At 46.1% G+C, this 24,631-nt stretch overlaps 3 protein-coding genes across 3 annotated transcripts; all 3 read left to right on the forward strand.

The window, feature by feature from the left end:
• Positions 1-12,661: 12,661 nt before the first annotated feature.
• On the forward strand, positions 12,662-13,325 carry LOC309484577 (extracellular superoxide dismutase [Cu-Zn]-like; the record flags this gene model as incomplete). Its single annotated transcript, XM_082150900.1, has 1 exon — positions 12,662-13,325. The coding sequence occupies exon 1, from the start codon at positions 12,672-12,674 to the stop codon at positions 13,323-13,325; it is 654 nt and encodes a 217-aa protein (XP_082007026.1). The 5' UTR covers positions 12,662-12,671.
• Positions 13,326-18,285: 4,960 nt separating this feature from the next.
• Positions 18,286-18,949, forward strand: LOC309484578 (extracellular superoxide dismutase [Cu-Zn]-like; the record flags this gene model as incomplete). The annotated part of the gene is made up of 1 exon (XM_082150901.1): positions 18,286-18,949. The coding sequence occupies exon 1, from the start codon at positions 18,296-18,298 to the stop codon at positions 18,947-18,949; it is 654 nt and encodes a 217-aa protein (XP_082007027.1). The 5' UTR covers positions 18,286-18,295.
• Positions 18,950-23,882: 4,933 nt separating this feature from the next.
• On the forward strand, positions 23,883-24,546 carry LOC309484579 (extracellular superoxide dismutase [Cu-Zn]-like; the record flags this gene model as incomplete). The annotated part of the gene is made up of 1 exon (XM_082150902.1): positions 23,883-24,546. The coding sequence occupies exon 1, from the start codon at positions 23,893-23,895 to the stop codon at positions 24,544-24,546; it is 654 nt and encodes a 217-aa protein (XP_082007028.1). The 5' UTR covers positions 23,883-23,892.
• Positions 24,547-24,631: the final 85 nt, after the last annotated feature.

The following is a 24,631-nucleotide window of genomic DNA, read 5'->3' on the forward strand; positions in this document are numbered from 1 at the left end:
CTCCATTCCATTTTCTCCATCAACTGACTTGATTTAGTACAACTAAAAAAAAGTTAGTGTAAGCAAAAGTATAGATCTTGTCTTTTATTTGACCTGTCCTTGTGAAAAAAGTACACTTTAGCATGCTTTAAAAAGAAGTACATATTATTGAAAATAAAGCTATAAAAAATATACTTAAGTGCAAGAATGTAATGTTTTCAAACTAATCTGGTTGTGCTATTTTACCTAATGCAACTTCCATTCTCAAAGCTCCCTGCAACAAAGCTTTGACCTTTTATCAAAAATATTACATCCTTAAACCAAACGGCATGATTTGACTGAATCCACTCTTCATTGTAGGCTTTAAAGATCAACATGGAGAAAATCATCCTAATATTCCCTCTGATATTGCTGGCGCTGCATATACAAGGAGGAGAGTTCTCCAAATATCCAGCTTGTTTGCCTGAAGCTCCACAGCCGGAAGTCGTGGAGTTCGACAACACAATCTATGCCACTTGTGAAGTAACTCCCAGCCCCAATTTGCCACGTAACCAGCCAAAGATCTTTGGGCAAATCCTCTTCAAGCAGCTCTTCCCCAATGGAGATTTAGAAGTGAAAATCAACCTCCGTGGTTTGCCTGCCACCGATCGTCAAGAGCGTGCCATGCACATCCATCAGTATGGAGACCTCAGTCAAGGCTGGATCACTGTTGGTCCTCATTATAATCCAAACGGCGTTGACCACCCTCATCATCCTGGAGACCTGGGCAACTTTGCTTCCGAGCGAGGAGTTATAAGGCAGTTCCTGACGCTTCCAGACGCCAAGCTCTTTGGGCCTTATTCCATTCTGGGACGTGCGGTGGTGGTTCATGAGAAGGAGGATGATCTGGGAATGGGTTCAGATGAGGAGAGTAAACTCAGTGGGAATGCTGGAGAGATAATTGCTCTCGGTGTGATTGGTATTACTACTCCAAGTCTGTGGGAGAAGACCGGACCGTTCCCCAAGAAACCATGTGGAGGAAGGCACTGAGAGTCAAAGATGAGGGAGTCGGATATGGTGGGAGGGCAGACTCAAATAGGATAATCATGATTTTCCTTGTGTATTCTTTGTATGTGTCCTACATTAAAGTATATTTCATAACCTGAACATTCCCATGTTTTTTTTTCTTGCTCTTTTCAGAGGCTTTTTGGCCATAGCTTCCAATAGTAAATGCACTCTTAAAAATAAATGTAGGGTGAATGCAGGCGAAGTGGGCCGTTTAGTTTGATTTACTGTGCTCAATGGGTTAACCCTTTAAGAGCATGACAATGGCCTTTAATTAAAGATACACTATTTCTTTAAATGATAAAATGGTTTTGGTTGATGCAATATGACACTGGAGGGTGTGGCTACATCTCAAGGGAGGACACCCTTATTGTTGAAGGTAGACATAAGATTTTATTTTCTAAATTATAAGGTTTCCCGCTAAATGTCAACAAATGGGTATATTATTCTGACAGTTTGTTGCTACAGTTAACACGGAATCAAAATGCAAAAAAAAAAGATTTAAAAACGTGTTGGTTCTCTTACGAGAGGTTCTCTCGTATTGCGTAAGCTAGCTTACGCTGCGGGAAAGTCTCCTTTCTCGAGATACTGAAGCCAAAAATTATCCTTAATTTTTTTAAACTTTGTCAACGCAGTGCGGCAGCCTGCAGACCTAGGGCAAGCGAATCGCGTGCCCATTGGCTGCTCTGCGGCAACTGCAGCAGCCTATGGCTGAGCCTTGCGCGTGACGTCACGTCCAATGAGCGCGCTTGGCGCGCTTAATGCGTCACAGCCCGTCATTAGGGGTGTGGCTTAGCGTATATAAGCAAGGAACAGAGGCTGCTTCACTGATTTCTGTCTCTTCAGCGAAGCTCTTCGCATCGCTGATCTTCGAGGAAGCCGCCGTCGAATCAAGCGACCAGCACGCCGAGGATTTCAGCCTGAGGACGCCGGCCGCTCGCCGCCTTCAGCCTTCCCTGCCTGCTGCGCCATCCGGCATATATATCCTTTCTTTGCTCTGTGTTGTGTGTTTGTGTGTCCGCCGCGACACACCTGCATCTAAAAGAGCGCGAGGCGTTGTTGCAAATGCCTCGCTCATCCTGTGGCTCGTGCAGAGCCGCGCTCAGCGACGGAGACTGCCACGTGTTGTGCACTCTCTGCCTGGGCTTCGACCACGCAGCCCGCGCTCTCTCCGAGGGCGGCTGCGATCAGTGTGAGGAGTTGCCGATGTCGACCCTACGGGCTCGACTCGCTAAATTCGAGGAACCTCCACCTTCTCCGGCCACTTCTTCTGGGCCACGTAAGAAGAAACGTCGCTCCCAAAGGCCCCCGGAACTGGACGCTACAGCTGAGCGCTCGCCGGAACCTCTCCCGCGAGCCTCGCTCTCTCCTTCCCCCCCACCCTTCACCGACGCGCAGCTGCCGGCCTCTGCCCGCACTGCCGTCGTCCTGGGGGATGATGCAGATGATGCCGCTGACAGCTGCTCTCTGCTCGCGTCTGACAGCGAGGACTGGTCGGGCTCTCACCGCTCCGCCCCCTCGACTTTGGAGTCTACCAGATCACGTGCCAGTGTTGACGCGGAGCTTCTCCGCCTCCTCACTCAAGCGGTCGAGAGAATGGGACTGGATTGGTCCCCACCTAAGGAGCCGGAGCCCAATCGCCTTGACGGGTGCTTTCTACCTAGCCGCCGCCCTGCGCCTGCCTCTAGGTCAGCACCCTTCCTGCCTGAGCTCCACACCGAGCTTTCTAAATCCTGGAACGCTCCGTTCTCCACCAGACTCCGCTCGCCAGTCTCCTCGGCTCTCTCCCAGGTGGACAGAGCCGCCGAGAACGGCTATAACGCTATCCCCGCCGTTGAGGAAGCTGTGGCAACGCACCTTTGCCCGCCGTCTGCTAGATGGCGCTCAAAGTCTGCCCTGCCGTCTAAAGCCTGCAGGACCACCTCAGCTCTCGCCGGCCGCGCTTTCGCCGCCTCCGGCCAGGCTGCTTCCGCCCTGCACTCAATGGCCGTCCTTCAGATCCTTCAAGCCGACCTCCTCCGTGAGCTGGATGAGAAGGGCTCGGGTCCGTCCGCCTTAACTGATCTGCGCAGCGCTACGGATCTTGCGCTACGCGCCACCAAGACCGCTGCTCAAGCCATCGGCAGATCCATGGCCGCGCTCACCGTCATCGACAGACACCTCTGGCTGACTCTCGCTGACATGAGTGACTCAGAGCGCGCCGTTTTCCTGAACGCACCACTTTCGCCCACCGGCCTCTTTGGCCCTGCGGTCAGCGGAATTGTGGATCGGTTCTCCGAAGTTCAGAAGGCGTCACAGGCGATGAACCTCTTCCTGCCCCGCCGTTCGAGCCCAGCCACAGGCCGCCCTCAAACTCAGCCTCCTGTGCGCAGCTCTAACCAGCGCTCTTCCAGGCCTCCCAGCGCTTCGCAGCGACGCCAGGGCAGTCGCCCCAGGTCACGCTCGACCAGCCGTCACAGACCGCCGCCCCCACGGGGCCCGCGGCCCAAGATCGCTTTGAAGCCTGAGCCCGCGAAGTCCTCCTAGCATCCGCAAGGAGGAAAAGATGGTTGGGTCCCGCTACGGCCGGACCGCCATCGAAACGCACAGCTCTGTCAGTCCCCTATGTTCAGGCTACTGCAGCAGCACACACCGCAGCCAACGAGCCAGTAATGACACTCGCTCGCCTGCACACAAACGCCGTTTTCACGGCGACTCAGATAAATCTCAAAAAGAGTATAAGTGCTTTAAGTGTAGAAAATGTGCCCACACCCACGTGTTCACTGCTTCACACATGTACAATCCCCATGGTAACGCGCCCAGAGCGCTCTCTCATAAAGCGGCCTCACACCGCTCGAGTACTAAATGTAGGAAATGTGCCCACACTTCCGTGCCCACACCTACTCGCTGCTCGCTCTGTCACTCAGTTACCTCAAGTTGCTACGGCTCAAGCCGCAGGGATATTAAGTGTAGGAAAAGTGCCCACTCCCGTGTGCTCACTGCCTCACACAGACCAGGTTCCCATGGCAACGCGTCCAGAGCGCTATCTCTTAAAGCGGAAACTTTCCGCTCGAGCATCAAGTGCAGAAAATGTGCCCACAGTATTGTGCTCACACCTGCCCACTACCCGCTCTGCCAGACAGGTTGCAAACCTCATAAAGCTTCCAAACACTGGCCGTGTCATAAGTGCAAATCCCGCGCCAGCTCACGAGCACGCGCACCCACTTTCAGACACCATTATCACCACGCCGCTCTCGCGCCTGGGTTATTTGGCAGCAGCTCACGCTCCATCGTCCGAGATCGAGCTTCTAAAATCTGCACAGTCGGCCAGCCCTGTTCTTCGGCCCTCGTGTCCGAGCATCGGCGGCGCACGCGCCGCTCCATCCTCTCTGGTACAGGTTCCCCATCCCGCGCAACGCGGCGATCTGAACCCAGAGACCATTCGACCCCTAGCTATGCATGCAAAAGCATGGGAAGCTATTCAGGGCGCGTCAGAATGGGTGCTCAACACCATAAGACACGGCTATTCGCTCCAATTTGCTCGTCGCCCTCCGCGCTTTCTAGCGCAGACGGAAACGAAAGTGAGTTTGGAAACAGCGCATCTGCTTCAAGCAGAAATAGCAAAGCTGCTGCGAAAAGGGGCCATAGAACAAGTTCATCCTTCCTCGAGCGAGTCAGGCTTTTACAGCCGTTACTTCCTCGTTCCCAAGAAGGACGGAGCATTAAGACCTATTTTAGATCTGAGACATCTGAACAAGGCTCTCATGAGACGGCCGTTCAGGATGATTACAACCAGACAGATCCTTGCGCAAGTTCGCCCAGGAGACTGGTTTATCTCTCTCGATCTGAAAGACGCGTATTTCCAGATCCAAATAACTCCCCGTCACAGGCCATTCTTGAGATTCGCCTTCGACGGTCGAGCTTATCAATACACAGTCCTGCCGTTCGGCCTGTCTTTAGCACCCCGTACATTTACGAAATGCATGGACACGGCTCTCGCTCCCCTGAGGAGTCAGGGAATGCGAATTCTGAACTATCTGGACGATTGGCTCGTTCTAGCGCAGTCAGAGACAGAACTTGTGTCTCACAGAACAGCGCTACTCGACCACCTGGAGGGTCTGGGTCTAGCGGTCAACTGGACCAAGAGCTCGCTCTCGCCCCGGCAGTCAATTTCCTTTCTCGGAATAGAACTGGACTCGGTGGCAATGACGGCCAGATTGTCGGAGCAGCGCGCGCGCCGCATTCAGCGCCTCGCTGCATCCTTCAAAGAAGGCACACAGGTTCCCCTGAAAGCATTTCAGCGCATTCTGGGGCATATGGCCTCAGCTGCAGCAGTGCTTCAGCTGGGTTTACTGCGCATGCGCCCGCTTCAACGCTGGCTGAAAGCGCGCGTTTCCCATCGAGCCTGGGCGACCGGCGGCTCGCTAATCAGAGTGACTCAGGTCTGTGTCTCAGCCCTGCAGCCCTGGCTAGCAGCCGAATGGTATCACACTGGAGTGACTATGGGAGTGGTTTCACACCGGAAAGTTGTCTCAACAGACGCGTCCAACCTAGGTTGGGGAGCGCTCTTCGAAGGCAGACCGGTCTATGGCCACTGGTCAGACCAGGAGAATCTCCTACACATAAACTGTCTAGAGATGCTTGCGGTCGAGAAAGCGCTCATGCACTTCCTCCCATTCCTCCATGGTCACCATGTTCTAGTCCGCACGGACAACACTTCAGTAGTGGCTTATGTGAACCGCCAGGGCGGTGTCAGATCAAAGCAACTCTGCGCCCTGACGGAACGCCTCCTCGTATGGGCTCAGCACTCTCTGCGCTCTCTGAGAGCATCGCATGTGCCTGGCCATCTGAACGAGGGCCCCGACAGACTGTCCAGGGACAACGTTCCCCCTGGGGAGTGGTCTCTACACCCCCAAACAGTCCAGTCGCTGTGGCGCCGCTTTGGCAGAGCGAAAGTCGACCTCTTTGCGTCAAAAGACAACGCCCACTGCCCAGTGTTCTTTTCAAAGAGCGAGGACGCGCTGGCCCAGACATGGCCCAGCGGCCCGCTATATGCGTTTCCACCGGTCTCTCTGCTGCCTCAGGTCATCGAGAGAGTCAGGAAAGCGCGCCACACAGTGCTCCTCATAGCCCCGTTCTGGGAGAACCAAGCTTGGTTCCCGGAACTCATACAATTGGCAGACTCAGCCCCCTGGCCGATTCCGGTGCGGAGAGACCTTCTCTCTCAAGCCCACGGCTCGATTTGGCATCCCCACCCAGAGCACTGGTCTCTGCATGCGTGGAGCCTCAACAATTACACGCTGATCTACCAGAAGGGGTGTTGAATACGATCATACAAGCTAGAGCCCCCTCCACGAGGCGGCTCTACACGTCTAAATGGTCGGTGTTTAACAAATGGTGCACTACCAGAGGGCTTAATCCACAGACATGTGGGGTCTCGCACGTTTTGTGCTTCCTTCAAGAGTTACTGGACGCGGGCAGGTCCCCCTCCACGCTCAAAGTCTATGTCGCGGCTATTTCAGCGCTCTCTGTCTCAGAGCCGGGCCGCGCATTAGGAAGGAACGAGTTTGTCATCCGCTTCCTTAGAGGAGCGAGGAGGATGAACCCCCCGCGACCCCCTCCGGTTCCTATGTGGGATCTTTCACTGGTCTTAGACGCACTGAAAGCACATCCCTTTGAACCCTTAGAAACTGTGGATATGAAATACCTCACGCTCAAAACCGTTTTTCTGATAGCTCTGTCTTCAGTAAAACGTGTGGGAGACCTTCACGCGTTATCCACTAACGCTGCGTGCCTCGAGTTCGGACCCAATAACTCTAAAGTTATTCTCAGACCGAGGCATGGGTACGTCCCCAAAATTCTGGGCACTCCCTTCAGAGCGCAGGTCATTTCCCTGTCAGCCCTGCCAAATACTGGCTGCGAGGCAGATAGTAATCTCCTCTGCCCAGTTAGAGCGCTAAAAAGCTATATTTCACGCTCCGCCGCCTTCAGGCGTTCAGAGCAGCTCTTTGTTTCGTTTGGTGGGCGCACCAAGGGTCTCGCCGCCTCGAAACACACCCTGTCCAGATGGATAGTTGACGCTATCGCAGCTGCTTACGCATCAAAAAACCTGCAGTGCCCTTTGGGCATTCGGGCACACTCCACCAGAGGCATGGCCTCATCGTGGGCGTGGTCCAGTGGGATTCCCATTCATGACATTTGTGCGGCGGCAGGCTGGGCCTCCCCCTCCACATTTGTTAGGTTTTACAACCTGGAAGTCCCCGCTTTGCAGGCCAAAGTGCTATCAGTCTAAGTCTCGCGTAAGCCAGCCCACTGTCTGTGCGCGGGCTATGTTGCGGATTTAGCTCTACTGGTTGAGCTACACTATGTGGGAGGTGTTAGTTGGACCGGCTGTGCCGCTCCCTGCCCCATATTATGTGCTTGTGTACTGTGGTATCTTGGCCGCCCAGCTCCGCTTCGCGTTCCCTGGGCCCCCCCCATGGGATTCATTCAGGATGCTGGGCGCGCGCACGGCGTTGACAAGGGTGTTCCCGCAGCGTAAGCTAGCTTACGCAATACGAGAGAACCTCTCGTAAGAGAACGTACTCGGTTACTAACGTAACCTCTGTTCTCTCTAGAGAGGGAACGAGTATTGCGTAACCCGCCGTGCTCTCGCCACGAGCTCATTTCGCTTCATGCGACAGAAACCAGTGAAGCAGCCTCTGTTCCTTGCTTATATACGCTAAGCCACACCCCTAATGACGGGCTGTGACGCATTAAGCGCGCCAAGCGCGCTCATTGGACGTGACGTCACGCGCAAGGCTCAGCCATAGGCTGCTGCAGTTGCCGCAGAGCAGCCAATGGGCACGCGATTCGCTTGCCCTAGGTCTGCAGGCTGCCGCACTGCGTTGACAAAGTTTAAAAAAATTAAGGATAATTTTTGGCTTCAGTATCTCGAGAAAGGAGACTTTCCCGCAGCGTAAGCTAGCTTACGCAATACTCGTTCCCTCTCTAGAGAGAACAGAGGTTACGTTAGTAACCGAGTACGTTTTCTTGTAAGGTGTTTAAAGCTACAATATGTACGATTTTTGTAATAAAATAACCAAAAATCACTTGCAAAGTGTGATATATATATATATTTCCTGCAGTTGTGTACTTTCAGTATCCCAAAAGTTCCCAAAGATTATTAATTTCAGAGATATTCCAATTTTAAATAATGACGTAATATCCGCGTTATCACTGGTTTCCGCTCGTACTGCCATAGTAACCATGGCGACAACTGCGTTACGTCTAGCAGCACGCTCATGGAGTTGTTTCGTTCAAACATTATGGACCATGGCAAGCAGACTTTGGGACAAAAGGAGAACTAAAACGAGGATCAATATCGGCGTGGTGTTTTGGAGATGCCGAGAGCTCCACGTCCGTGACAAACTTCGACTCGACCGAGACGTCTTGCATGTACTTTATTAGACAGGTGAGCAAATGTAAATAAAACTAATCAATGTTATATAGCTCAACATGATGAAATGTTAGAATATGATCGGTATGTTATTCTAATGTTCATCTAGCTTACTGCTAGTCTCATACAGACAAACAAACACATAGAATAACATTATAACTTTCAACACACTCAAATGCAGTTTAGTGTGATAGACCAAGTGAAACAGTGCTGCGTTACCTCACAAGTTTAATTCGCCAAATAAACTGACTTGTTAACCCTTTCCCACCAAGGCAGTGCTGGTGCTGGTTCGGAGCTAGAGCCTAGTTTCAAATCGGTTCTTTGTTTTTCGACACCCAAAGCACCAGCTCTGAACCAGGAAAAGTGGTTCTTAAGTAGCACCAAAAAACATTGCTGGTCTAGAAGTAAGAACCGCTTGCGTCAGGGGCTGGGGGCGGGGTTACCGTGACCAACAAGACGAACAGAAACTTGTGACCGGCATTTTTCAAATAGCAGCTAATCGAGCTAATAGCAGCTTGATTGTAATCTCCGTCTATGCAAGTTACGGCGAGCTGCACGAACACGTTGGATTCGCCGTGTTTGGATGCCGATGTAGGTTCGCAAAGCCATGAGCATCAATAGTAACGCAACGACCTCCATTGTTGATGGAAGGCTCGTTCGAGATGCATCGGAGCGGCACGGACCGACCGGAGCTGCGGGAGTGTTTGGAGAGCATACGACTCCTTGTGCTTTTGGATCGCTTTCGCAGTGCTTTGATGTCATGAGCCGATCGGTCTGCGAGAAGCCGAACCATCTCGAACAAGCCTGGCGTGTTTGTGTTTGGCGCTGCCACGCTAGCGTTGCTGGGCAACATGAGATGTATACAGTGACGTAAGATCTGGCTCTGTGGTGGCTCTCTGGTACCTTGGTAATCCAGAATTCTCGCGAGAGCACAAGTTGAATTTGCTCAGCGAGTTACTCTGGTGTTGAGTAATGATGCTCATTAAATATGCCCCTCGATCTGAGCTGCACCAGTCACATGGGGTTATCTGATATAGGCGGGCCAGAGGCGAGCTAAACAGAAGACGACAGCACTGTGACGTCGAAGTCATTAGTAAACATTGCAAGATGGCTATGGATGAACACCAGTTGTTTGAAACGGCTTTGGCCGCTACAATGAACGAGTTAGACTTGGCTTTTTATCTAAAACAGGAACAGAAGACGCCGCTCGAGTCGTTCCTTTGCAAGAAGGACGTTTTTGCTGTTTTGCCGACCGGATACGGTAAGAGTCTAATCTACCAGTTAGCTCCGCTGGTAGCTAAGCGTATGGGGTTTATTGTTGTGATTGGTCGTAGTGTTATCCAATTGCGTGCAGTGAGATCTTCAAATGCATGCTTGGTGCCACCCCTCGAGCTGGCCGAGTTTCATTAGTCGACGCCAGACCATTAATCTTTTATATTTAGGTCTGGATTTCCAGGCTACCTCTCTGGCCTTGTGGAAAGGCAAACCGGATCTTAGAGAGCTCGTCAGTCGAACCAACTCCGGACTGGCAATAGCTCTGGCTCTGAACTGGCACCCGGTTCATGCTGGTGGAAAAGGGGTATGTGTGAGTATTAATTCAGCACTTGCGGGTAGATCGGTAGATTGAAATGTCCTTAATCCTTCATGTCCGCGGGACTCGCATGTGGCGCTGATATCTGTCTCTCATTAGCAATCGCGACCTGCTTCATACCACAGTCATGTTAAAAACATCAATGTATTCACTCATCCATAAACATTATTAGATCCTTCGGCATGACGACAAGTTCCATAATTCCGCTTATGTGTCATCAACCTACACCTTTGTCATTTTAAGAGGTTAGCAAGCCTGGTCAGCACCTGGATGGGAGACGACCTGAGAAAACCACGTTGCTGCTGGAAGAGGTGTTAGTGAGGCCAGCAGGGGGTGCTCACCCTTGGTCTATGTGGGACCTAACGCCCCAGTGTAGGTCTCTTTGACAGTATACTGTCAAAGAGCACCATCCTTCCAATGAGACGTTAAACCGAGGTCCTGACTCTCTGTGGTCATTAAAAATCCCAGGATGTCCTTTGAAAAAGAGTAGGGGTGTAACCCCGGCATCCTGGACAAATTTGCCCCTTGGCCTCTGTCCATCATGGCCTCCTAATCATCCCCATGTACTGATTGGCTTCATCACTGTCTTCTGTCCACCATTAAGCTGGTGTGTGTGGTGGGCGTTCTGGCCCAATATGGCTGCCGTCGCATCATCCAGGTGGATGCTGCACATTGGTGGTGGTTGAGGATATTCCCCCTTCCTTGTAAAGCGCTTTGAGGACCCAGAAAAGCACTATATAAATGTAACAAATTATTATTATTATTATTAAAATGTAGATGCCGCTATATAACGCTTTAAAATATGGACACAATTTAAGTTGATTTACAGTGTTTAGAGAAAACAGACAGAAAAAAAGATTTACAATATGGTTACCATTTTAAATGTTCCTCTTATTGAATTTGTGTTAGCCTATTTGTTGTTGCATGTGTTGTAGTTCCATTTGTAATATGTTGTAGAGTTCATTAAGATATCTGATATTCAAATTTCATCCAATTTCATGTCAACATGAGATATGTTCTAGTTGTTTTGAACTTTACACATGCATTGAGTGAACTGATGAGTATTACTCATCATAGCCTATCTATGTGCTTTTGGGTCTGTTAAATATGCTGTGGAATATGTTTGTGTGATGAGTTAATAAATCATGTGTTTTTAAGATCCAGGATAATTTTTTGATAAATTAGGGATGGGTCACATTACCTGAAAAGAAATTTGTCTGGAGTGCATGGTCTCAAAATGTTTATTGGTATATACCTTGCAAATAACACATATCAACTGTATTCAAAATGAAATATTAAAGTCGGACCTTAAAGTTAACAAAAGTAATAAAAAGAAAAAAACATCTAGGTACTGTATATCTAAATGACACGTTTAACAAAAAGCGTCCCACCTTACCTGCATGCATTCAATCTACTAAAAGGGGATTTTAACATCGATGCCATAGAAGAATCATTCCCTCAGAAATGTTTACTTCTGCCTTCAAAGACAATTAAATAGCAGTCCAATTGCATGTGTAATATAGGCTTGTCAGGCTTGGTACATCAGAGTCTGTAGAAATGGCTTCATGAAAAAGAAGAACTGTCAGCTATTCACTTATGTGAGATGAATATCTGCTATGAGAAGTGGTGTCAAGCATGAGCGTCAAGTGGAATTGTACACTAAGAATTAATGAGTCACAAATGAGCCACCAAATGAAGTGAAGATGAATCCATAGCAGTACTTCTTTTAATAAACACAAAACAATGGAGATAATCTACAATGGAGAACACATTGTGCAATGCAAGACAAAGAACTGAACAAACTGAGTGCTATATATAAACAGGCAAACAAAGGGAGCTAAATGAAACACAGGTGAACTTAATTAGTGACTAACAGACTATCATGGTTAACTTGTAGCTCAACATGAGTTCCTAAAAGAGCAGCCAAAAGTGTGATTCTCTCAACCCCAGGTCAGGACTGCACACGGATTAAGCTTTGTAGTGTTTTTGTGACTGCACTATTCAGGCTCCACACGGATTGAGGACAACTTTTCAGCTATACGGTAATGCACCTTTGCTGTTTTAGGCTTGTGTTTTGTTTTTTTCTCCATTCCATTTTCTCCATCAACTGACTTGATTTAGTACAACTAAAAAAAAGTTAGTGTAAGCAAAAGTATAGATCAGGGATGTCCAATCCTGCTCCTGGAGGGCCACTGTCCTGCAGAGTTTAGCTCCAACCCCAATTAAACACACCTGAACCAGATAATCAAGGTCTTACTAGGCATTCTAGAAACTTCCAGGTGGGTGTGTTGAGGCAGGCTAGAACTAAACTCTGCAGGACAGTGGCCCTCCAGGACTGAGTTTGGACACCCCTGGTATAGATCTTGTCTTTTATTTGACCTGTCCTTGTGAAAAAAGTACACTTTAGCATGCTTTAAAAAGAAGTACATATTATTGAAAATAAAGCTATAAAAAATATACTTAAGTGCAAGAATGTAATGTTTTCAAACTAATCTGGTTGTGCTATTTTACCTAATGCAACTTCCATTCTCAAAGCTCCCTGCAACAAAGCTTTGACCTTTTATCAAAAATATTACATCCTTAAACCAAACGGCATGATTTGACTGAATCCACTCTTCATTGTAGGCTTTAAAGATCAACATGGAGAAAATCATCCTAATATTCCCTCTGATATTGCTGGCGCTGCATATACAAGGAGGAGAGTTCTCCAAATATCCAGCTTGTTTGCCTGAAGCTCCACAGCCGGAAGTCGTGGAGTTCGACAACACAATCTATGCCACTTGTGAAGTAACTCCCAGCCCCAATTTGCCACGTAACCAGCCAAAGATCTTTGGGCAAATCCTCTTCAAGCAGCTCTTCCCCAATGGAGATTTAGAAGTGAAAATCAACCTCCGTGGTTTGCCTGCCACCGATCGTCAAGAGCGTGCCATGCACATCCATCAGTATGGAGACCTCAGTCAAGGCTGCATCACTGTTGGTCCTCATTATAATCCAAACGGCGTTGACCACCCTCATCATCCTGGAGACCTGGGCAACTTTGCTTCCGAGCGAGGAGTTATAAGGCAGTTCCTGACGCTTCCAGACGCCAAGCTCTTTGGGCCTTATTCCATTCTGGGACGTGCGGTGGTGGTTCATGAGAAGGAGGATGATCTGGGAATGGGTTCAGATGAGGAGAGTAAACTCAGTGGGAATGCTGGAGAGATAATTGCTCTCGGTGTGATTGGTATTACTACTCCAAGTCTGTGGGAGAAGACCGGACCGTTCCCCAAGAAACCATGTGGAGGAAGGCACTGAGAGTCAAAGATGAGGGAGTCGGATATGGTGGGAGGGCAGACTCAAATAGGATAATCATGATTTTCCTTGTGTATTCTTTGTATGTGTCCTACATTAAAGTATATTTCATAACCTGAACATTCCCATGTTTTTTTTTCTTGCTCTTTTCAGAGGCTTTTTGGCCATAGCTTCCAATAGTAAATGCACTCTTAAAAATAAATGTAGGGTGAATGCAGGCGAAGTGGGCCGTTTAGTTTGATTTACTGTGCTCAATGGGTTAACCCTTTAAGAGCATGACAATGGCCTTTAATTAAAGATACACTATTTCTTTAAATGATAAAATGGTTTTGGTTGATGCAATATGACACTGGAGGGTGTGGCTACATCTCAAGGGAGGACACCCTTATTGTTGAAGGTAGACATAAGATTTTATTTTCTAAATTATAAGGTTTCCCGCTAAATGTCAACAAATGGGTATATTATTCTGACAGTTTGTTGCTACAGTTAACACGGAATCAAAATGCAAAAAAAAAAGATTTAAAAACGTGTTGGTTTTCTTGTAAGGTGTTTAAAGCTACAATATGTACGATTTTTGTAATAAAATAACCAAAAATCACTTGCAAAGTGTGATATATATATATATTTCCTGCAGTTGTGTACTGTCAGTATCCCAAAAGTTCCCAAAGATTTTTAATTTCAGAGAAATTCCAATTTTAAATAATGACGTAATATCCGCGTTATCACTGGTTTCCGCTCGTACTGCCATAGTAACCATGGCGACAACTGCGTTACGTCTAGCAGCACGCTCATGGAGTTGTTTCGTTCAAACATTATGGACCATGGCAAGCAGACTTTGGGACAAAAGGAGAACTAAAACGAGGATCAATATCGGCGTGGTGTTTTGGAGATGCCGAGAGCTCCACGTCCGTGACAAACTTCGACTCGACCGAGACGTCTTGCATGTACTTTATTAGACAGGTGAGCAAATGTAAATAAAACTAATCAATGTTATATAGCTCAACATGATGAAATGTTAGAATATGATCGGTATGTTATTCTAATGTTCATCTAGCTTACTGCTAGTCTCATACAGACAAACAAACACATAGAATAACATTATAACTTTCAACACACTCAAATGCAGTTTAGTGTGATAGACCAAGTGAAACAGTGCTGCGTTACCTCACAAGTTTAATTCGCCAAATAAACTGACTTGTTAACCCTTTCCCACCAAGGCAGTGCTGGTGCTGGTTCGGAGCTAGAGCCTAGTTTCAAATCGGTTCTTTGTTTTTCGACACCCAAAGCACCAGCTCTGAACCAGGAAAAGTGGTTCTTAAGTAGCACCAAAAAACATTGCTGGTCTAGAAGTAAGAACCGCTTGCGTCAGGGGCTGGGGGCGGGGTTACCGTGACCAACAAGACGAACAGAAACTTGTGACCGCCATTTTTCAAATAGCAGCTAATCGAGCTAATAGCAGCTTGATTGTAATCTCCGTCTATGCAAGTTACGGCGAGCTGCACGAACACGTTGGATTCGCCATGTTTGGATGCCGATGTAGGTTCGCAAAGCCATGAGCATCAATAGTAACGCAACGACCTCCATTGTTGATGGAAGGCTCGTTCGAGATGCATCGGAGCGGCACGGACCGACCGGAGCTGCGGGAGTGTTTGGAGAGCATACGACTCCTTGTGCTTTTGGATCGCTTTCGCAGTGCTTTGATGTCATGAGCCGATCGGTCTGCGAGAAGCCGAACCATCTCGAACAAGCCTGGCGTGTTTGTGTTTGGCGCTGCCACGCTAGCGTTGCTGGGCAACATGAGATGTATCCAGTGACGTAAGATCTGGCTCTGTGGTGGCTCTCTGGTACCTTGGTAATCCAGAATTCTCGCGAGAGCACAAGTTGAATTTGCTCAGCGAGTTACTCTGGTGTTGAGTAATGATGCTCATTAAATATGCCCCTCGATCTGAGCTGCACCAGTCACATGGGGTTATCTGATATAGGCGGGCCAGAGGCGAGCTAAACAGAAGACGACAGCACTGTGACGTCGAAGTCATTAGTAAACATTGCAAGATGGCTATGGATGAACACCAGTTGTTTGAAACGGCTTTGGCCGCTACAATGAACGAGTTAGACTTGGCTTTTTATCTAAAACAGGAACAGAAGACGCCGCTCGAGTCGTTCCTTTGCAAGAAGGACGTTTTTGCTGTTTTGCCGACCGGATACGGTAAGAGTCTAATCTACCAGTTAGCTCCGCTGGTAGCTAAGCGTATGGGGTTTATTGTTGTGATTGGTCGTAGTGTTATCCAATTGCGTGCAGTGAGATCTTCAAATGCATGCTTGGTGCCACCCCTCGAGCTGGCCGAGTTTCATTAGTCGACGCCAGACCATTAATCTTTTATATTTAGGTCTGGATTTCCAGGCTACCTCTCTGGCCTTGTGGAAAGGCAAACCGGATCTTAGAGAGCTCGTCAGTCGAACCAACTCCGGACTGGCAATAGCTCTGGCTCTGAACTGGCACCCGGTTCATGCTGGTGGAAAAGGGGTATGTGTGAGTATTAATTCAGCACTTGCGGGTAGATCGGTAGATTGAAATGTCCTTAATCCTTCATGTCCGCGGGACTCGCATGTGGCGCTGATATCTGTCTCTCATTAGCAATCGCGACCTGCTTCATACCACAGTCATGTTAAAAACATCAATGTATTCACTCATCCATAAACATTATTAGATCCTTCGGCATGACGACAAGTTCCATAATTCTGCTTATGTGTCATCAACCTACACCTTTGTCATTGTAAGAGGTTAGCAAGCCTGGTCAGCACCTGGATGGGAGACGACCTGAGAAAACCACGTTGCTGCTGGAAGAGGTGTTAGTGAGGCCAGCAGGGGGTGCTCACCCTTGGTCTATGTGGGACCTAACGCCCCAGTGTAGTGATCGGGACACTATACTGTCAAAGAGCACCATCCTTCCAATGAGACGTTAAACCGAGGTCCTGACTCTCTGTGGTCATTAAAAATCCCAGGATGTCCTTTGAAAAAGAGTAGGGGTGTAACCCCGGCATCCTGGACAAATTTGCCCCTTGACCTCTGTCCATCATGGCCTCCTAATCATCCCCATGTACTGATTGGCTTCATCACTGTCTTCTGTCCACCATTAAGCTGGTGTGTGTGGTGGGCGTTCTGGCCCAATATGGCTGCCGTCGCATCATCCAGGTGGATGCTGCACATTGGTGGTGGTTGAGGATATTCCCCCTTCCTTGTAAAGCGCTTTGAGGACCCAGAAAAGCACTATATAAATGTAACAAATTATTATTATTATTATTAAAATGTAGATGCCGCTATATAGCGCTTTAAAATATGGACACAATTTAAGTTGATTTACAGTGTTTAGAGAAAACAGACAGAAAAAAAGATTTACAATATGGTTACCATTTTAAATGTTCCTCTTATTGAATTTGTGTTAGCCTATTTGTTGTTGCATGTGTTGTAGTTCCATTTGTAATATGTTGTAGAGTTCATTATGATATCTGATATTCAAATTTCATCCAATTTCATGTCAACATGAGATATGTTCTAGTTGTTTTGAACTTTACACATGCATTGAGTGAACTGATGAGTATTACTCATCATAGCCTATCTATGTGCTATTGGGTCTGTTAAATATGCTGTGGAATATGTTTGTGTGATGAGTTAATAAATCATGTGTTTTTAAGATCCAGGATAATTTTTTGATAAATTAGGGATGGGTCACATTACCTGAAAAGAAATTTGTCTGGAGTGCATGGTCTCAAAATGTTTATTGGTATATACCTTGCAAATAACACATATCAACTGTATTCAAAATGAAATATTAAAGTCGGACCTTAAAGTTAACAAAAGTAATAAAAAGAAAAAAACATCTAGGTACTGTATATCTAAATGACACGTTTAACAAAAAGCGTCCCACCTTACCTGCATGCATTCAATCTACTAAAAGGGGATTTTAACATCGATGCCATAGAAGAATCATTCCCTCAGAAATGTTTACTTCTGCCTTCAAAGACAATTAAATAGCAGTCCAATTGCATGTGTAATATAGGCTTGTCAGGCTTGGTACATCAGAGTCTGTAGAAATGGCTTCATGAAAAAGAAGAACTGTCAGCTATTCACTTATGTGAGATGAATATCTGCTATGAGAAGTGGTGTCAAGCATGAGCGTCAAGTGGAATTGTACACTAAGAATTAATGAGTCACAAATGAGCCACCAAATGAAGTGAAGATGAATCCATAGCAGTACTTCTTTTAATAAACACAAAACAATGGAGATAATCTACAATGGAGAACACATTGTGCAATGCAAGACAAAGAACTGAACAAACTGAGTGCTATATATAAACAGGCAAACAAAGGGAGCTAAATGAAACACAGGTGAACTTAATTAGTGACTAACAGACTATCATGGTTAACTTGTAGCTCAACATGAGTTCCTAAAAGAGCAGCCAAAAGTGTGATTCTCTCAACCCCAGGTCAGGACTGCACACGGATTAAGCTTTGTAGTGTTTTTGTGACTGCACTATTCAGGCTCCACACGGATTGAGGACAACTTTTCAGCTATACGGTAATGCACCTTTGCTGTTTTAGGCTTGTGTTTTGTTTTTTTCTCCATTCCATTTTCTCCATCAACTGACTTGATTTAGTACAACTAAAAAAAAGTTAGTGTAAGCAAAAGTATAGATCTTGTCTTTTATTTGACCTGTCCTTGTGAAAAAAGTACACTTTAGCATGCTTTAAAAAGAAGTACATATTATTGAAAATAAAGCTATAAAAAATATACTTAAGTGCAAGAATGTAATGTTTTCAAACTAATCTGGTTGTGCTATTTTACCTAATGCAACTTCCATTCTCAAAGCTCCCTGCAACAAAGCTTTGACCTTTTATCAAAAATATTACATCCTTAAACCAAACGGCATGATTTGACTGAATCCACTCTTCATTGTAGGCTTTAAAGATCAACATGGAGAAAATCATCCTAATATTCCCTCTGATATTGCTGGCGCTGCATATACAAGGAGGAGAGTTCTCCAAATATCCAGCTTGTTTGCCTGAAGCTCCACAGCCGGAAGTCGTGGAGTTCGACAACACAATCTATGCCACTTGTGAAGTAACTCCCAGCCCCAATTTGCCACGTAACCAGCCAAAGATCTTTGGGCAAATCCTCTTCAAGCAGCTCTTCCCCAATGGAGATTTAGAAGTGAAAATCAACCTCCGTGGTTTGCCTGCCACCGATCGTCAAGAGCGTGCCATGCACATCCATCAGTATGGAGACCTCAGTCAAGGCTGCATCACTGTTGGTCCTCATTATAATCCAAACGGCGTTGACCACCCTCATCATCCTGGAGACCTGGGCAACTTTGCTTCCGAGCGAGGAGTTATAAGGCAGTTCCTGACGCTTCCAGACGCCAAGCTCTTTGGGCCTTATTCCATTCTGGGACGTGCGGTGGTGGTTCATGAGAAGGAGGATGATCTGGGAATGGGTTCAGATGAGGAGAGTAAACTCAGTGGGAATGCTGGAGAGATAATTGCTCTCGGTGTGATTGGTATTACTACTCCAAGTCTGTGGGAGAAGACCGGACCGTTCCCCAAGAAACCATGTGGAGGAAGGCACTGAGAGTCAAAGATGAGGGAGTCGGATATGGTGGGAGGGCAGACTCAAATAGGATAATCATGATTTTCCTTGTGTATTCTTTGTATGTGTCCTACATTAAAGTATATTTCATAACCTGAACATTCCCATGTTTTTTTTTCTTGCTCTTTTCAGAGGCTTTTTGGCCATAGCTTCCAATAGTAAATGCACTCTTAAAAATAAATGTAGGGTGAATGCAGGCGAAGTGGGCCGTTTAGTTTGATTTACTGTGCTCAATGGGTTAACCCTTTAAGAGCATGACAATGGCCTTTAATTAAAGATACACTATTTCTTTAAATGATAAAATGGTTTTGGTTGATGCAATATGACACTGGAGGGTGTGGCTACATCTCAAGGGAGGACACCCTTATTGTTGAAGGTAGACATAAGATTTTATTTTCTAAATTATAAGGTTTCCCGCTAAATGTCAACAAATGGGTATATTATTCTGACAGTTTGTTGCTACAGTTAACACGGAATCAAAATGCAAAAAAAAAAGATTTAAAAACGTGTTGGTTTTCTTGTAAGGTGTTTAAAGCTACAATATGTACGATTTTTGTAATAAAATAACCAAAAATCACTTGCAAAGTGTGATATATATATTTCCTGCAGTTGTGTACTTTCAGTATCCCAAAAGTTCCCAAAGATTTTTAATTTCAGAGAAATTCCAATTTTAAATAATGACGTAATATCCGCGTTATCACTGGTTTCCGCTCGTACTGCCATAGTAACCATGGCGACAACTGCGTTACGTCTAGCGGCACGCTCATGGAGTTGTTTCGTTCAAACATTATGGACCATGGCAAGCAGACTTTGGGACAAAAGGAGAACTAAAACGAGGATCAATATCGGCGTGGTGTTTTGGAGATGCCGAGAGCTCCACGTCCGTGACAAACTTCGACTCGACCGAGACGTCTTGCATGTACTTTATTAGACAGGTGAGCAAATGTAAATAAAACTAATCAATGTTATATAGCTCAACATGATGAAATGTTAGAATATGATCGGTATGTTATTCTAATGTTCATCTAGCTTACTGCTAGTCTCATACAGACAAACAAACACATAGAATAACATTATAACTTTCAACACACTCAAATGCAGTTTAGTGTGATAGACCAAGTGAAACAGTGCTGCGTTACCTCACAAGTTTAATTCGCCAAATAAACTGACTTGTTAACCCTTTCCCACCAAGGCAGTGCTGGTGCTGGTTCGGAGCTAGAGCCTAGTTTCAAATCGGTTCTTTGTTTTTCGACACCCAAAGCACCAGCTCTGAACCAGGAAAAGTGGTTCTTAAGTAGCACCAAAAAACATTGCTGGTCTAGAAGTAAGAACCGCTTGCGTCAGGGGCTGGGGGCGGGGTTACCGTGACCAACAAGACGAACAGAAACTTGTGACCGCCATTTTTCAAATAGCAGCTTGATTGTAATCTCCGTCTATGCAAGTTACGGCGAGCTGCACGAACACGTTGGATTCGCCGTGTTTGGATGCCGATGTAGGTTCGCAAAGCCATGAGCATCAATAGTAACGCAACGACCTCCATTGTTGATGGAAGGCTCGTTCGAGATGCATCGGAGCGGCACGGACCGACCGGAGCTGCGGGAGTGTTTGGAGAGCATACGACTCCTTGTGCTTTTGGATCGCTTTCGCAGTGCTTTGATGTCATGAGCCGATCGGTCTGCGAGAAGCCGAACCATCTCGAACAAGCCTGGCGTGTTTGTGTTTGGCGCTGCCACGCTAGCGTTGCTGGGCAACATGAGATGTATCCAGTGACGTAAGATCTGGCTCTGTGGTGGCTCTCTGGTACCTTGGTAATCCAGAATTCTCGCGAGAGCACAAGTTGAATTTGCTCAGCGAGTTACTCTGGTGTTGAGTAATGATGCTCATTAAATATGCCCCTCGATCTGAGCTGCACCAGTCACATGGGGTTATCTGATATAGGCGGGCCAGAGGCGAGCTAAACAGAAGACGACAGCACTGTGACGTCGAAGTCATTAGTAAACATTGCAAGATGGCTATGGATGAACACCAGTTGTTTGAAACGGCTTTGGCCGCTACAATGAACGAGTTAGACTTGGCTTTTTATCTAAAACAGGAACAGAAGACGCCGCTCGAGTCGTTCCTTTGCAAGAAGGACGTTTTTGCTGTTTTGCCGACCGGATACGGTAAGAGTCTAATCTACCAGTTAGCTCCGCTGGTAGCTAAGCGTATGGGGTTTATTGTTGTGATTGGTCGTAGTGTTATCCAATTGCGTGCAGTGAGATCTTCAAATGCATGCTTGGTGCCACCCCTCGAGCTGGCCGAGTTTCATTAGTCGACGCCAGACCATTAATCTTTTATATTTAGGTCTGGATTTCCAGGCTACCTCTCTGGCCTTGTGGAAAGGCAAACCGGATCTTAGAGAGCTCGTCAGTCGAACCAACTCCGGACTGGCAATAGCTCTGGCTCTGAACTGGCACCCGGTTCATGCTGGTGGAAAAGGGGTATGTGTGAGTATTAATTCAGCACTTGCGGGTAGATCGGTAGATTGAAATGTCCTTAATCCTTCATGTCCGCGGGACTCGCATGTGGCGCTGATATCTGTCTCTCATTAGCAATCGCGACCTGCTTCATACCACAGTCATGTTAAAAACATCAATGTATTCACTCATCCATAAACATTATTAGATCCTTCGGCATGACGACAAGTTCCATAATTCCGCTTATGTGTCATCAACCTACACCTTTGTCATTGTAAGAGGTTAGCAAGCCTGGTCAGCACCTGGATGGGAGACGACCTGAGAAAACCACGTTGCTGCTGGAAGAGGTGTTAGTGAGGCCAGCAGGGGGTGCTCACCCTTGGTCTATGTGGGACCTAACGCCCCAGTGTAGTGATCGGGACACTATACTGTCAAAGAGCACCATCCTTCCAATGAGACGTTAAACCGAGGTCCTGACTCTCTGTGGTCATTAAAAATCCCAGGATGTCCTTTGAAAAAGAGTAGGGGTGTAACCCCGGCATCCTGGACAAATTTGCCCCTTGGCCTCTGTCCATCATGGCCTCCTAATCATCCCCATGTACTGATTGGCTTCATCACTGTCTTCTGTCCACCATTAAGCTGGTGTGTGTGGTGGGCGTTCTGGCCCAATATGGCTGCCGTCGCATCATCCAGGTGGATGCTGCACATTGGTGGTGGTTGAGGATATTCCCCCTTCCTTGTAAAGCGCTTTGAGGACCCAGAAAAGCACTATATAAATGTAACAAATTATTATTATTATTATTAAAATGTAGATGCCGCTATATAACGCTTTAAAATATGGACACAATTTAAGTTGATTTACAGTGTTTAGAGAAAACAGACAGAAAAAAAGATTTACAATATGGTTACCATTTTAAATGTTCCTCTTATTGAATTTGTGTTAGCCTATTTGTTGTTGCATGTGTTGTAGTTCCATTTGTAATATGTTGTAGAGTTCATTAAGATATCTGATATTCAAATTTCATCCAATTTCATGTCAACATGAGATATGTTCTAGTTGTTTTGAACTTTACACATGCATTGAGTGAACTGATGAGTATTACTCATCATAGCCTATCTATGTGCTTTTGGGTCTGTTAAATATGCTGTGGAATATGTTTGTGTGATGAGTTAATAAATCATGTGTTTTTAAGATCCAGGATAATTTTTTGATAAATTAGGGATGGGTCACATTACCTGAAAAGAAATTTGTCTGGAGTGCATGGTCTCAAAATGTTTATTGGTATATACCTTGCAAATAACACATATCAACTGTATTCAAAATGAAATATTAAAGTCGGACCTTAAAGTTAACAAAAGTAATAAAAAGAAAAAAACATCTAGGTACTGTATATCTAAATGACACGTTTAACAAAAAGCGTCCCACCTTACCTGCATGCATTCAATCTACTAAAAGGGGATTTTAACATCGATGCCATAGAAGAATCATTCCCTCAGAAATGTTTACTTCTGCCTTCAAAGACAATTAAATAGCAGTCCAATTGCATGTGTAATATAGGCTTGTCAGGCTTGGTACATCAGAGTCTGTAGAAATGGCTTCATGAAAAAGAAGAACTGTCAGCTATTCACTTATGTGAGATGAATATCTGCTATGAGAAGTGGTGTCAAGCATGAGCGTCAAGTGGAATTGTACACTAAGAATTAATGAGTCACAAATGAGCCACCAAATGAAGTGAAGATGAATCCATAGCAGTACTTCTTTTAATAAACACAAAACAATGGAGATAATCTACAATGGAGAACACATTGTGCAATGCAAGACAAAGAACTGAACAAACTGAGTGCTATATATAAACAGGCAAACAAAGGGAGCTAAATGAAACACAGGTGAACTTAATTAGTGACTAACAGACTATCATGGTTAACTTGTAGCTCAACATGAGTTCCTAAAAGAGCAGCCAAAAGTGTGATTCTCTCAACCCCAGGTCAGGACTGCACACGGATTAAGCTTTGTAGTGTTTTTGTGACTGCACTATTCAGGCTCCACACGGATTGAGGACAACTTTTCAGCTATACGGTAATGCACCTTTGCTGTTTTAGGCTTGTGTTTAGTTTTTTTCTCCATTCCATTTTCTCCATCAACTGACTTTAGTACAACTAAAAAAAAGTTAGTGTAAGCAAAAGTATAGATCTTGTCTTTTATTTGACCTGTCCTTGTGAAAAAAGTACACTTTAGCATGCTTTAAAAAGAAGTACATATTATTGAAAATAAAGCTATAAAAAATATACTTAAGTGCAAGAATGTAATGTTTTCAAACTAATCTGGTTGTGCTATTTTACCTAATGCAACTTCCATTCTCAAAGCTCCCTGCAACAAAGCTTTGACCTTTTATCAAAAATATTACATCCTTAAACCAAACGGCATGATTTGACTGAATCCACTCTTCATTGTAGGCTTTAAAGATCAACATGGAGAAAATCATCCTAATATTCCCTCTGATATTGCTGGCGCTGCATATACAAGGAGGAGAGTTCTCCAAATATCCAGCTTGTTTGCCTGAAGCTCCACAGCCGGAAGTCGTGGAGTTCGACAACACAATCTATGCCACTTGTGAAGTAACTCCCAGCCCCAATTTGCCACGTAACCAGCCAAAGATCTTTGGGCAAATCCTCTTCAAGCAGCTCTTCCCCAATGGAGATTTAGAAGTGAAAATCAACCTCCGTGGTTTGCCTGCCACCGATCGTCAAGAGCGTGCCATGCACATCCATCAGTATGGAGACCTCAGTCAAGGCTGCATCACTGTTGGTCCTCATTATAATCCAAACGGCGTTGACCACCCTCATCATCCTGGAGACCTGGGCAACTTTGCTTCCGAGCGAGGAGTTATAAGGCAGTTCCTGACGCTTCCAGACGCCAAGCTCTTTGGGCCTTATTCCATTCTGGGACGTGCGGTGGTGGTTCATGAGAAGGAGGATGATCTGGGAATGGGTTCAGATGAGGAGAGTAAACTCAGTGGGAATGCTGGAGAGATAATTGCTCTCGGTGTGATTGGTATTACTACTCCAAGTCTGTGGGAGAAGACCGGACCGTTCCCCAAGAAACCATGTGGAGGAAGGCACTGAGAGTCAAAGATGAGGGAGTCGGATATGGTGGGAGGGCAGACTCAAATAGGATAATCATGATTTTCCTTGTGTATTCTTTGTATGT

Source organism: Leuciscus leuciscus (assembly GCF_965113295.1).
Source record: "Leuciscus leuciscus genome assembly, chromosome: 20".
Lineage (NCBI taxonomy): Eukaryota > Metazoa > Chordata > Actinopteri > Cypriniformes > Leuciscidae > Leuciscus > Leuciscus leuciscus.